This window comes from Entelurus aequoreus, linkage group LG07 (genome assembly GCF_033978785.1).
Source record: "Entelurus aequoreus isolate RoL-2023_Sb linkage group LG07, RoL_Eaeq_v1.1, whole genome shotgun sequence".
Taxonomy (NCBI): Eukaryota; Metazoa; Chordata; class Actinopteri; order Syngnathiformes; family Syngnathidae; genus Entelurus; species Entelurus aequoreus.
The window spans coordinates 74,328,485-74,340,818 of NC_084737.1; the positions used below are offsets into that span (position 1 = coordinate 74,328,485).

Below are 12,334 nucleotides of genomic sequence, written 5' to 3' on the forward strand. Positions count from 1 at the left end.
TCGTAGAGACATGAAACAAAAACCTCTATGTAAGTCTCACTTAGACATAGATTTCATACACTGACAACCCCCAGCAAAAAATCAACAGGAAGTTTGCAATTCCCCCTTCAAAACAAAAGTTGTGTAAAAACAGTCACCTTTTTTCAAACATTATCTCCTCTGAGCGCGTTTGTCGTGTCGGATTCAAATTAGCACAGGAGAAAGATTGAACCCTTCTGATTAAAAGTTGATGAAAGAGTTTTAATTACTGCTCCGGTTTGGATTTTATGAGCCCTAAAAGTCGGTCCCGTCCATCGCTGCTTGCAGCTTTAATTAGGGACCGAGTCCCTTTGGGACAGAGGACCCTATTGAATTTCTAGCGTTTTATTATTATTCCGCCGCCTCTTTGAGCTGTAATTTGACCCCCTTAACATGCTTCAAAACTCACCAAATTGGACACACACATCAGGACTGGTGAAAATTGCGATCTAATCAAAAAACCAAACCCCAAAACTAAAAATTGCGCTCTAGCGCCCCTAGGAAGAAAACACAGACAAAACGGCCTCTAACTCCCAGTAGGAGTGTCGTAGAGACATGAAACAAAAACCTCTATGTAAGTCTCACTTAAGACCTATATTTCATACACTGACAACCCCCAGCAAAAATCAACAGGAAGTTTGCAATTCCCCCTTCAAAACAAAAGTTGTGTAAAAACAGTCACCTTTTTTCAAACATTATCTCCTCTGAGCGCGTTTGTCGTGTCGGCTTCAAATTAGCACAGGAGAAAGATTGAACCCTTCTGATTAAAAGTTGATGAAAGAGTTTTAATTACTGCTCCGGTTTGGATTTTATGAGCCCTAAAAGTCGGTCCCGTCCATCGCTGCTTGCAGCTTTAATTAGGGACCGAGTCCCTTTGGAACAGAGGACCCTATTGAATTTCTAGCGTTTTATTATTATTCCGCCGCCTCTTTGAGCTGTAATTTGACCCCCTTAACATGCTTCAAAACTCACCAAATTGGACACACACATCAGGACTGGTGAAAATTGCGATCTAATCAAAAAACCAAACCCCAAAACTAAAAATTGCGCTCTAGCGCCCCCTAGGAAGAAAACACAGACAAAACTGCCTCTAACTCCCAGTAGGAATGTCGTAGAGACATGAAACAAAAACCTCTATGTAAGTCTCACTTAAGACATATATTTCATACACTGACAACCCCCAGCAAAAATCAACAGGAAGTTTGCAATTCCCCCTTCAAAACAAAAGTTGTGTAAAAACAGTCACCTTTTTTCAAACATTATCTCCTCTGAGCGCGTTTGTCGTGTCGGATTCAAATTAACACAGGAGAGAGATTGAACCCTTCTGATTAAAAGTTGATGAAAGAGTTTTAATTACTGCTCCGGTTTGGATTTTATGAGCCCTCAAAGTCGGTCCCGTCCATCGCTGCTTGCAGCTTTAATTTCTATTGTTTCAGTTCACCAAAATGTCACCGTGGACTTATCCAGTCTGTTTAGCTGATTGGAGAGCAAGCTTCCGCAGCTGGTGGGTCCATGACGATGACTTCTGTTTTGTTTGGTCAGCCGTTTTACTGCCATGTCAACAAACATTTACAGACTCTCTCTGTGTAAATAACTCATTTCACAACGTATATATCTGCGGCTTATAGTCCGGTGCAGCTAATATATGGAAACATGTTTTTCTCCTCTAAAATTTTCGTGGCTTATAAAGTCAGGAAAATATGGCACCCACAATACAGTTCTATAACATTATTCATGTAAATAATCTGTTCTAGAGTCAAACTGTGACCATCAGTAAGCGCACATGTTTACTGTTGTACTTCTTTACATAAAAGCTGTCTTCTTGTTGGATGTGTCATGAGATCTGCTGACGGCACACACGTGGACACGGTTTAAGTCAAGTGCAGCGCGACTTTCGCGGCATATTTTGCAAGAAAATGTTGACATTGGGACTTTGGAAGTCCCGCTGAGCTTCTTCAAGTGAGCGCGTGTACCTGGTTTAGCTCAGGACTGTTCTCTCCCGCCTGCTTGTACCATGTGACAGCGGCGTGCCTGGATCGGGGAAGACACTCCAGGTAGGTGCTGTTGCCCTCGGCAACCATCATCACCCTATGCTCCGCCTCCACCTGCAGCCCGGCTGGGGAAGAAAGGAGACACGAGTTGAAGTCAGGTTAATGAAGTTGTGTCTGCTTCTAAATCTGGCAACACGAGAAAAACTGGCAATTGGAGAAGAACTGCATTTGATATAATAATATGGTAGAGACAGACTATTTAAAAGCAATTTAACACCCTTTAAAATAAAAAAATGTTGTTTTGTTTTTAACCTGTTTTGGCCTGGTTTGTACGGCAGAAAATGACCAGTTTTTCGAGATATAAGTTTTTCACTCATGTTTTTGGTGTGGTTTTGGCCGAATATAAACAGTTTTGCTCAATAAAGTGATCGATATAATTCCTGTCCTCGAAGCATCTCGATAGACGTCACAATAATTGAACGGTGTTCAATTGAACGGTGTTGACGAACACCGTTAGGGCCGCTTGTTGTCACTGTCACTCAGAGTTGCATTGCAAAATTACACAGAATAAATGTGTTTATTTTGTTTAGAATTCAGATGGGATTTGATTTGGTGCGCGGCATATATTTGCTGCGCGCAGAGGACGCTTGAGCAGTGCGCAATTGCGCAGGCGCGCACCTTAGAGGGAACGTCGCTCAGAGTGGAGGACAGAGTAAAACAACTTGCACTGAGCCTAGTCTATAAAATCCGCTACACCTCCCTGATACCGAAGTACATGTCAAACTACTTCCTTAACGTAAATGACCGCCATAACCACAACACCAGGGGGAGCTCCACTAACCACGTTAAACCCAGATTCCGATCTAACAAAGGTCTTAACTCATCTCCTTCTATGCCACATCAATATGGAATGCGCTGTAAAAGAAAGGGCATCTCTATCCTCCTTCAAAACCGCACTAAAAGAACACCTCCAGGCAACTTCAACCCTAAACTAACACCCTCCCTTCCACATCCCACCTCCCCGGATTGTAAATACCGTATTTCCTTGAATTGGCGCAGGGAATATAGTATTCGCACGTCTAGAATTACTGCCGGGTCAAACTCGTTTCTCAAAATAATTAACGCATGCTTGGCCTTATCGCCGGTTTATTATTGAAGCTGGATCAAATTCGTTTCGCAAAATATTAATTTTATTATCCCATGTCTATAATTTTCGCCGGGTCAAACTCGTTTCGCAAAATATTTAGCATATGGCTAGAACTTCCACCGGGTCAAATTCGTTACGTCACGAGTGACGCATCTGTCCTCATTTTCAAAATGGAGGAAGCTGCTTTCAGTAGTTTACAATCGCACAAAGGAAAAAAGATAAAGAGCTTTTCAGTAGGATTTAAGGTCCAAGCTATTGAATACCGGTACAGTATGCTAAAGAGAACAGTAAGCAGCTATGTTTTATTAATATACCGTAGCTGCGTGTGTGAAATACTGTATAAGTCATTAAATGACTCCCGCCTCCTGGTGGTAGAGGGCGCTGCCGCGCTAGTGATCCTTCTCGCGACTTCCGGTACTGCAGAAGAAGTGAACACACGCAGCAAGAGATTTTTTTTTCTTTTAACAAGGAGGATTACATACCGGTATCTAAAATAAAACAGTTTTCTAAACTGGACTTTCAATGGAAGCAGGAGGTAATAATTAAAGGAATATCTCCATCGAAACAGAGACTTTCAAAACTGAAGAAAGAAAATAATGAAGACTTCTATAAACAAATTATCGATGCTTTTGGTCAGAAGGAGCTGCAAATGGACTCCATTTATAAGTACAGGTAAGACCATAATAACGTTTTTTTAAATTAAATGTGCTTTTCATGATGGTATGCTTACATCACACTCAAAGCGCACGCCTAAATTGTATGGATTCCTTTTGGTAAACGCCGGAGTGAGAAGAGGTTTTAAAATAATTACCGCATGCACGGCCATCCCGCCGGTTTCCGGTAAACGCCGGAGTGACAGGAGGTTTTAAATTAATTAACGCCCCTGCGGCTATTCAAGGAAATACGGTATTCAAATGTCAATAATCAAATGTAGATACTTATTCTTATGCTCTCTGATCTCTATCTCTATGTCCACTACTTGCTGTACATATCCTACCAAGTCAGTCCTACACTGTTCCAATGTCCATTTCTCTGATGATGCAATTGTTGATGACTGAAGTGTTGATATCAACCAAACCTAAAACCCCCCCCCCCCCCCTCCTCCACACCCCGGATTGTAAATAATGTCAATAATTCAATGTATATACTTATCTTGTGTGATGACTGTATTATGATGATAGTATATATCTGAATCATGAATCAATTTAAGTTAAACAAGTTGAAAAACTTATCGGGGTGTTACCACGTAGTGGTCAATTGTACGGAATATGTACTGCACTGTGCAATCTACTAATACAAGTTTCAATCAAAAACCACGTATGTCTACATGAGTCAGCCAGTTCGAAGGGCGTCGACATAAACCACTGTAATCTCTTGCATGTTTACGCACCGCGACGTGGACTCTCACCTCCTTGTCGAACACACTGAGTCAACGGGTCCTCGTCCTCGCCGAGATGACGAGCGTTCCTCCTGCGAGAGGAACAACAAACAAGCAAAGACATTCCATAGGTTGGGGATGAGAGTTATTTCTCCACCTAGTCCTTCTCCTCAAGGCCTGAGTTGATTGTAGCGTACAGCGTGACGTAATGGTGGACGAGTCCAGGGGGAGACAGAGGAGGTCTCCTTGGGAGCATCAATTTGCTCAGCACATTTTTTACGGCCTTCTTACATTATTAGATTGGGAGTTGGCAAAGTGCAAGGATAGTAAAGATACGGGGGCAGGCATGGGAGGAGGTATGTGGTGATGGAAAACCAGAGAGGATCTAATCTAAACCATGCTTCAAAAGACCGAGTCTGGCTTTCGAGCATGTGTTTCTCCTTTGCTCGTCAGACTTTGAGGAGAACGCTGTTTGCTGCTTCTATAAACACAGACAGATTGGACGTTTGCCGTATACCTGCGCACGGTGGGCATGTAGGGGCTGCAGGCGTGTCCGTCCCAAGTGCAGTAGGGGTCCCTGGCCAGGCAGCACTCGGCACACGCTTGACCGTAGAGCTCGCACTGGTAGAGGGCCAGCTGGGACACCCCCTCTCTGGAGCCCACAAACAGCCACTGCTGCAGTGGAGAGAAGGAGGGTAGCGTCACCGTGAGGCTGCGGAGCCATCATTCCACTTGGCAGCAAACACTCGTTTAATAACGTGCGTGTCATTTCTTTATGGCTGCAGTGTCGGGTAACCATGGCAACTTTCCTCGGAGGCGAGGAGCTGCCTGTGGTATTGTGCGTGTCGTTGCGTTTGTGTGGGAGTTTGAAAAGTTTCTGTCAATCCATTACCTTTTTCTTTGAGAGTGTCATGGCCGTCACAGGTGATCTGTGCTGTGGGGAGGAAAAGGGAATAAAACGAATGAAAGAGGGATACGAACACTCCCATTTGTGTTTCAATGTTCCTTTTTCCAAATTGTACCAAACAAAGAGGCTTGTACGCTACCGTTCAAAGGTTTGGGGTCACCCAAACAATTTTGTGGAATAGCCTTCATTTCTAAGAACAGGAATAGACTGTCGAGTTTCAGATGAAAGTTCTCTTTTTCTGGCCATTTTGAGCGTTTAATTGACCCCACAAATGTGATGCTCCAGAAACTCAATCTGCTCAAAGGAAGGCCAGTTTTGTAGCTTCTGTAACGAGCTAAACTGTTTTCAGATGTGTGAACATGATCAATTAGCCTTCTGAGCCAATGAGCAAACACATTGTACCATTAGAACACTGGAGTGATAGTTGCTGGAAATGGGCCTCTATACACCTATGTAGATATTGCACCAAAAAGCAGACATTTGCAGCTAGAATAGTCATTTACCACATTAGCAATGTATAGAGTGTATTTCTTTAAAGTTAAGACTAGTTTAAAGTTATCTTCATTGAAAAGTACAGTGCTTTTCCTTCAAAAATAAGGACATTTCAATGTGACCCCAAACTTTTGAACGGTAGTATATGTCAATGGCAAACTGAGCAGACATGATAGGACTAGGGCTGCAACTAACGATTAATTTGATAATCGATTAATCTGTCGATTGTTACTTCGATTAATCGATTAATAATCGGATAAAAGAGACAAACTACATTTCTATCCTATCCAGTATTTTATTGAAAAAAAACAGCATACTGGCACCATACTTATTTTGATTATTGTTTCTCAGCTGTTTGTACATGTTGCAGTTTATAAATAAAGGTTTAGTAAAAAAAAAAAAATATAAAAAAAAAAAAAAAAATTATAAAAAAAAAAAAAATCTGCGCATGCGCATAGATCCAACGAATCGATGACTAAATTAATCGGCAACTATTTTAATAATCGATTTTAATAGATTTAATCGATTAGTTGTTGCAGCCCTAGATAGGACATAATGGGACAATGGTTAGCTGGAGAAACGTAAAAAAAAAAAATAACGCTTTCAAACAATTAATAACAGATTGATAACATGTGTAGTTTCCTAATGAAGCCTTAGCTTGACGCTCCTCTACTTTCTCCTGCTCCCGCTTGCTGCGGCAACAACAAACAAAACTCCAGACGCTCCTCTTTGTTTTGTATCGTTTACTTATCAACTTAATCCTTCAAAAACGTAAAACTAGGGATGTCCGATAATGGCTTTTTGCCGATATCCGATATTGTCCAACTCTTTAATTACCGATACCGATATCAACCGATACCGATATATACAGTCGTTGAATTAACACATTATTATGCCTAATTTGGACAACCAGGGATGGTGAAGATAAGGTCATTTTTTTTAAGAATTAATAAAATAAAATAAGATAAATAAATTAAAAACATTTTCTTGAATAAAAAAGAAAGTAAAACAATATAAAAACAGTTACATAGAAACTAGTAATTAATGAAAATGAGTAAAATTAACTGTTAAAGGTTAGTACTATTAATGGACCAGCAGCACGCACAATCATGTGTGCTTACGGACTGTATCCCTTGCAGACTGTATTGATATATATTGATATATAATGTAGGAACCAGAATATTAATAAGAGAAAGAAACAACCCTTTTGTGTGAATGAGTGTAAATGGGGGAGGGAGGTTTTTTGGGTTGGTGCACTAATTGTAAGTGTATTTTGTGTTTTTTAGGTTGATTGAATAAAAAAAAACAAAAAAAAAAACATACCGATAATAAAAAAACGATACCGATAATTTCCGATATTACATTTTAAAGCATTTATCGGCCGATAATATCGGCAGGTCGATATTATCGGACATATCTACGTAAAACAATAACGATGTGGGAACAAATCAATGGCAAAATGAAGCGAGTTTGTTACCGTAAAAAAAAAAAAGAGTAAGAAAAGGTAAGAGTAAGGTCAAAAAACTGTGTGGCTCGATTCCACCATATGTGACTGCCATTACCCACAATAAATTGTGTCTGGAGATGTCCGATAATAAATGCTTTAGAATGTAATATCGGAAATTATCGGTATCGTTTTTTTTATTATCGTTTTTTTTTTTTTTTTTTAATTTTTTTAAAAATTAAATCAACCTAAAAAACACAAGATACACTTACAATTAGTGCACCAACCCAAAAAACCTCCCTCCCCCATTCACACTCATTCACACAAAAGGGTTGTTTCTTTCTGTTATTAATATTCTGGTTCCTACATTATATATCAATATATATCAATACAGTCTGCAAGGGATACAGTCCGTAAGCACACATGATTGTGCGTGCTGCTGCTCCACTAATAGTACTAACCTTTAACAGTTAATTTTACTCATTTTCATTAATTACTAGTTTCTATGTAACTGTTTTTATATTGTTTTACTTTCTTTTTTATTCAATAATTTTTTTTAAATTTATTTATTTTATTTTTTAAAAAGGACCTTATCTTCACCATACCTGGTTGTCCAAATTAGGCATAATAATGTGTTAATTCTACGACTGTATATATCGGTATCGGTTGATATCAGTATCGGTAATTAAAGAGTTGGACAATATCGGAATATCGGCAAAAAGCCATTATCGGACATCCCTAATTGTGTCCAAACCACATTACCACACAGATCCTTCCGCCATATATGCAATTAAACAGTTACGTAATCCTCACTGTATTAAAGCAGTATAAAATAGTACATCATCAAATTATTCCGACAAATATAATAGTAACAAATAAAAAGTGTACCTTATAATTATTCTAAGCATGTAATATATACATTTTTGTATTATGCAAATAAAGTAAATAGTCCCATTTTGGCTGAATAAACATAAAGCACCTTCCATAAAATGTAAATTAACTTAAACATCGGTATCGGTTTTTTATTTATTTATTTATTAAATCAACATAAAAAACACAAGATACACTTACAATTAGTGCACCAACCCAAAAAACCTCCCTCCCACATTTACACTCATTCACACAAAAGGGTTGTTTCTTTCTGTTATTAATATTCTGGTTCCTACATTATATATCAATATATATCAATACAGTCTGCAAGGGATACAGTCCGTAAGCACACATGATTGTGCGTGCTGCTGGTCCACTAATAGTACTAACCTTTAACAGTTAATTTTACTCATTTTCATTCATTACTAGTTTCTATGTAACTGTTTTTATATTGTTTTATTTTCTTGTTTTTAATTTATTTATCTTATTTTATTTTTATTAATTTTTAAAAAAAGGACCTTATCTTCACCATATCTGGTTGTCCAAATTAGGCATAATAATGTGTTAATTCCACGACTGTATATATTGGTATCGATTGATATCAGTATCGGTTGATATCGGTATCTGTTGATATCGGTATCGGTAATTAAAGAGTTGGACAATATCGTAATATCGGATATCGGCAAAAAGCCATTATCGGACATCCCTAATTGTGTCCAAACCTTATTACCACCATATATGCAATTAAACAGTTACGTAATCCTCACTGTATTAAAGCAGTATAAAATAGTACATCATCAAATTATTCCGACAAATATAATAGTAACAAATAAAAAGTGTACCTCATAATTATTTTTAGCATATAATATATACATTTCTGTATTATGCAAATAAAGTAAATAGTCCCATTTTGGCTGAATAAACATAAAGCACCTTCCATAAAATGTAAATTAACTTAAACATCATTTAGGCTCCTACAACATGGTTGCTGTAGATTCATTTTAATTAGAGATGTCCGATATTATCGGTCGATAAATGCGTTAAAATGTAATATCGGAAATTATCGGTATCGTTTTTTATTATTATCGGTATCGGTTTTTTATTTATTAAATCAACATAAAAAACACAAGATACACTTACAATTAGTGCACCAACCCAAACAACCTCCCTCCCACATTTACACTCATTCACACAAAAGGGTTGTTTCTTTCTGTTATTAATATTCTGGTTCCTACATTATATATCAATATATATCAATACAGTCTGCAAGGGATACAGTCCGTAAGCACACATGATTGTGCGTGCTGCTGCTCCACTAATAGTAGTAGCCTCTAACAGTTAATTTTACTCGTTTTCATTCATTACTAGTTTCTATGTAACTGTTTTTATATTGTTTTATTTTCTTTGTTATTCAAGAAAATGTTTTTAATTTATTTATCTTATTTTATTTTTATTAATTTTTTAAAAAAGGACCTTATCTTCACCATACCTGGTTGTCCAAATTAGGCATAATAATGTGTTAATTCCACGACTGTATATATTGGTATCGATTGATATCGGTATCGGTTGATATCGGTATCTGTTGATATCGGTATCTGTTGATATCGGTATCGGTAATTAAAGAGTTGGACAATATCGTAATATCGGATATCGGACATCCCTAATTGTGTCCAAACCTCATTACCACCATATATGCAATTAAACAGTTACGTAATCCTCACTGTATTAAAGCAGTATAAAATAGTACATCATCAAATTATTCCGACAAATATAATAATTACAAATAAAAAGTGTACCTCATAATTATTTTAAGCATGTAATATATACATTTTTGTATTATGCAAATAAAGTAAATAGTCCCATTTTGGCTGAATAAACATAAAACACCTTCCATAAAATGTAAATTAACTTAAACATCATTTAGGCTCCTACACCATGGCTGCTGTAGATTCATTTTAATTAATCATTTGCAATCAATATTAAGGGTGTTTCATTTCGCATTAGCAGCAAGAGTCAACAGAGAAGGGAATATGCATACAGTACAGGCCAAAAGTTTGATGCAATGAATTTTCTTTATTTTCATGACTATTTACATTGTAGATTGTCACTGAAGGCATCAAAACTATGAACGAACACATGTGGAGTTATGTACTTAACAAGAAAAGGTGAAATAACTGAAAACATGTTTTATATTCTGGTTTCTTCAAAATAGCCACCCTTTGCTCTGATTACTGTTATGCACACTCTTGGCATTCTCTCGATGAGCTTAAGAGGGTTTTCACTTCACAGGTGTCATAGATTTGATGCCTTCAGTGACAACCTACAATGAAAATAGTCATTAAAATAAAGAAAACGCATTGAAATGAGAAGGTGTGTCTAAACTTTTGGCCCGTACTGTATACTGTATGCATGTATTGTGTTTATTAAACACCTTTAACATCATGTTCATGTTGACAAAAAAAGGTCAGTATATCTAAACCAGGGGTCACCAACGCGGTGCCCGCGGCCTGTTCTAAAAATAGCTCAAACAGTAGCACTTACCAGTGAGCTGCCTCTATTTTTTAAATTGTATTTATTTACTAGCAAGCTGGTCTCGCTTTGCTCGACATTTTTAATTCTAAGAGAGACAAAACTCAAATAGAATTTGAAAATCCAAGAAAATATTTTAAAGACTTGGTCTTCACTTGTTTAAATAAATTCATTAATTTTTTTACTTTGCTTCTAATAACTTTCAGAAAGACAATTTTAGAGAAAAAATACAAACACATATACCTTTTTACTTTTTAAATTCCTTCCTCTTCTTTCCTGACAATTTAAATTAATTTTATTGTAAAGAATAATAAATACATTTTATTTTAATTCTTCATTTTAGCTTCTGTTTTTTCGCCGAAGAATATTTGTGAAATATTTCTTCAAACTTATTATGATTAAAATTGAAAAAAATTATTCTGGCAAATCTAGAAAATTTGTAGAATCAAATTTAAATCTTATTTCAAAGTCTTTTGAATTTCTTTTAAAATTTTTGTTCTGGAAAATCTAGAAGAAATAATGATTTGTCTTTGTCCGTCCAATTTGTTATATATTCTAACAAAGTGTAGATTGGATTTTTAACCTATTTAAAACATGTCATCAAAATTGTAAAATTAATCTTAATCAGGAAAAATTACTAACGATGTTCCATAAATTCTTTTTTTTAATTTTTTCAAAAAGATTCGAATTAGCTATTTTTTCTCTTCTTTTTTTCGGTTGAATTTTGAATTTTAAAGAGTCGAAATTGAAGATAAACTATGTTTCAAAATTGAATTGTCATTTTTTTTCGTGTTTTCTCCTCTTTTAAACCGTTCAATTAAGTGTAAATATCATTAATTATTAATAATAACATAGAGTTAAAGGTAAATTGAGCAATTTGGCTATTTCTGGCAATTTATTTAAGTGTCTATCAAACTGGTAGCCCTTCGCATTAATCACTACCCAAGAAGTAGCTCTTGGTTCCAAAAAGGTTGGTAGTTAGATGAACTGCGTTGCCAGAGACAATTTTGAGTCATTCTGCCTTAACACACCCACTTATTGACCTGATGTAGGTTACCTGAAAGACCTCCAGCTGCTCCAGCGTCACCTCCTGACTGTCGCCGTGCTCTCGGGGCAGATGAATGGCCTTCAGCACCAAGCCAGAGTCTGCGACGGTTGAAAGTGCAAACTTTAAAAAGCATCCTAAGCGTAAACATGTGGAGTAGGCAGGAGGTTAAGTGTACCCGTGCCGATAAACAGGACGTCGTAAGTGCTGTCCACGGCTTCCACTCTGTCCACCAGCAGTTTGGTGAACTTGTAGTGAACGCCCACTCTGACAAGGAGGGGGCGCTCTCCCAGGGGAAGCACATTTTCCTGAATAAATTTTTTTTAAAAAGGGTTGCACTTTAGTTTGAAATAGGCTAACATGTAACAGAGTTAGGGCCTGATTTACTAAGATCTAAATACCTTGTGCTAAACGGCGTGTGTAATCCATAAAATAGCGTGTACTATTACTGGGCATGTTGCGTGCGATGTACTATGACTGTGTGTGCAATTGAAAAGGGGCACAGACCGCCTT

General features: G+C 37.2%; 1 protein-coding gene across 5 annotated transcripts in view; it reads right to left on the bottom strand.

Moving 5' to 3' along the window:
- The window catches only part of sema3h (sema domain, immunoglobulin domain (Ig), short basic domain, secreted, (semaphorin) 3H), a 223,171-nt gene that overhangs the window by 4,122 nt on the left and 206,715 nt on the right, over positions 1-12,334 (bottom strand). For 4 of the 5 annotated variants that reach the window (XM_062054464.1, XM_062054460.1, XM_062054462.1 and 1 more), the window contains 6 exons: positions 12,000-12,129; positions 11,834-11,922; positions 5,427-5,468; positions 5,052-5,209; positions 4,565-4,626; positions 1,992-2,134 (listed from right to left, as the gene is read on the bottom strand). In XM_062054464.1, the coding sequence (XP_061910448.1) occupies positions 1,992-2,134; positions 4,565-4,626; positions 5,052-5,209; positions 5,427-5,468; positions 11,834-11,922; positions 12,000-12,129 (624 nt within the window). The remainder of the gene's footprint in view (positions 1-1,991; positions 2,135-4,564; positions 4,627-5,051; positions 5,210-5,426; positions 5,469-11,833; positions 11,923-11,999; positions 12,130-12,334) is intronic. The other variant, XM_062054463.1, reaches the window with a different exon arrangement.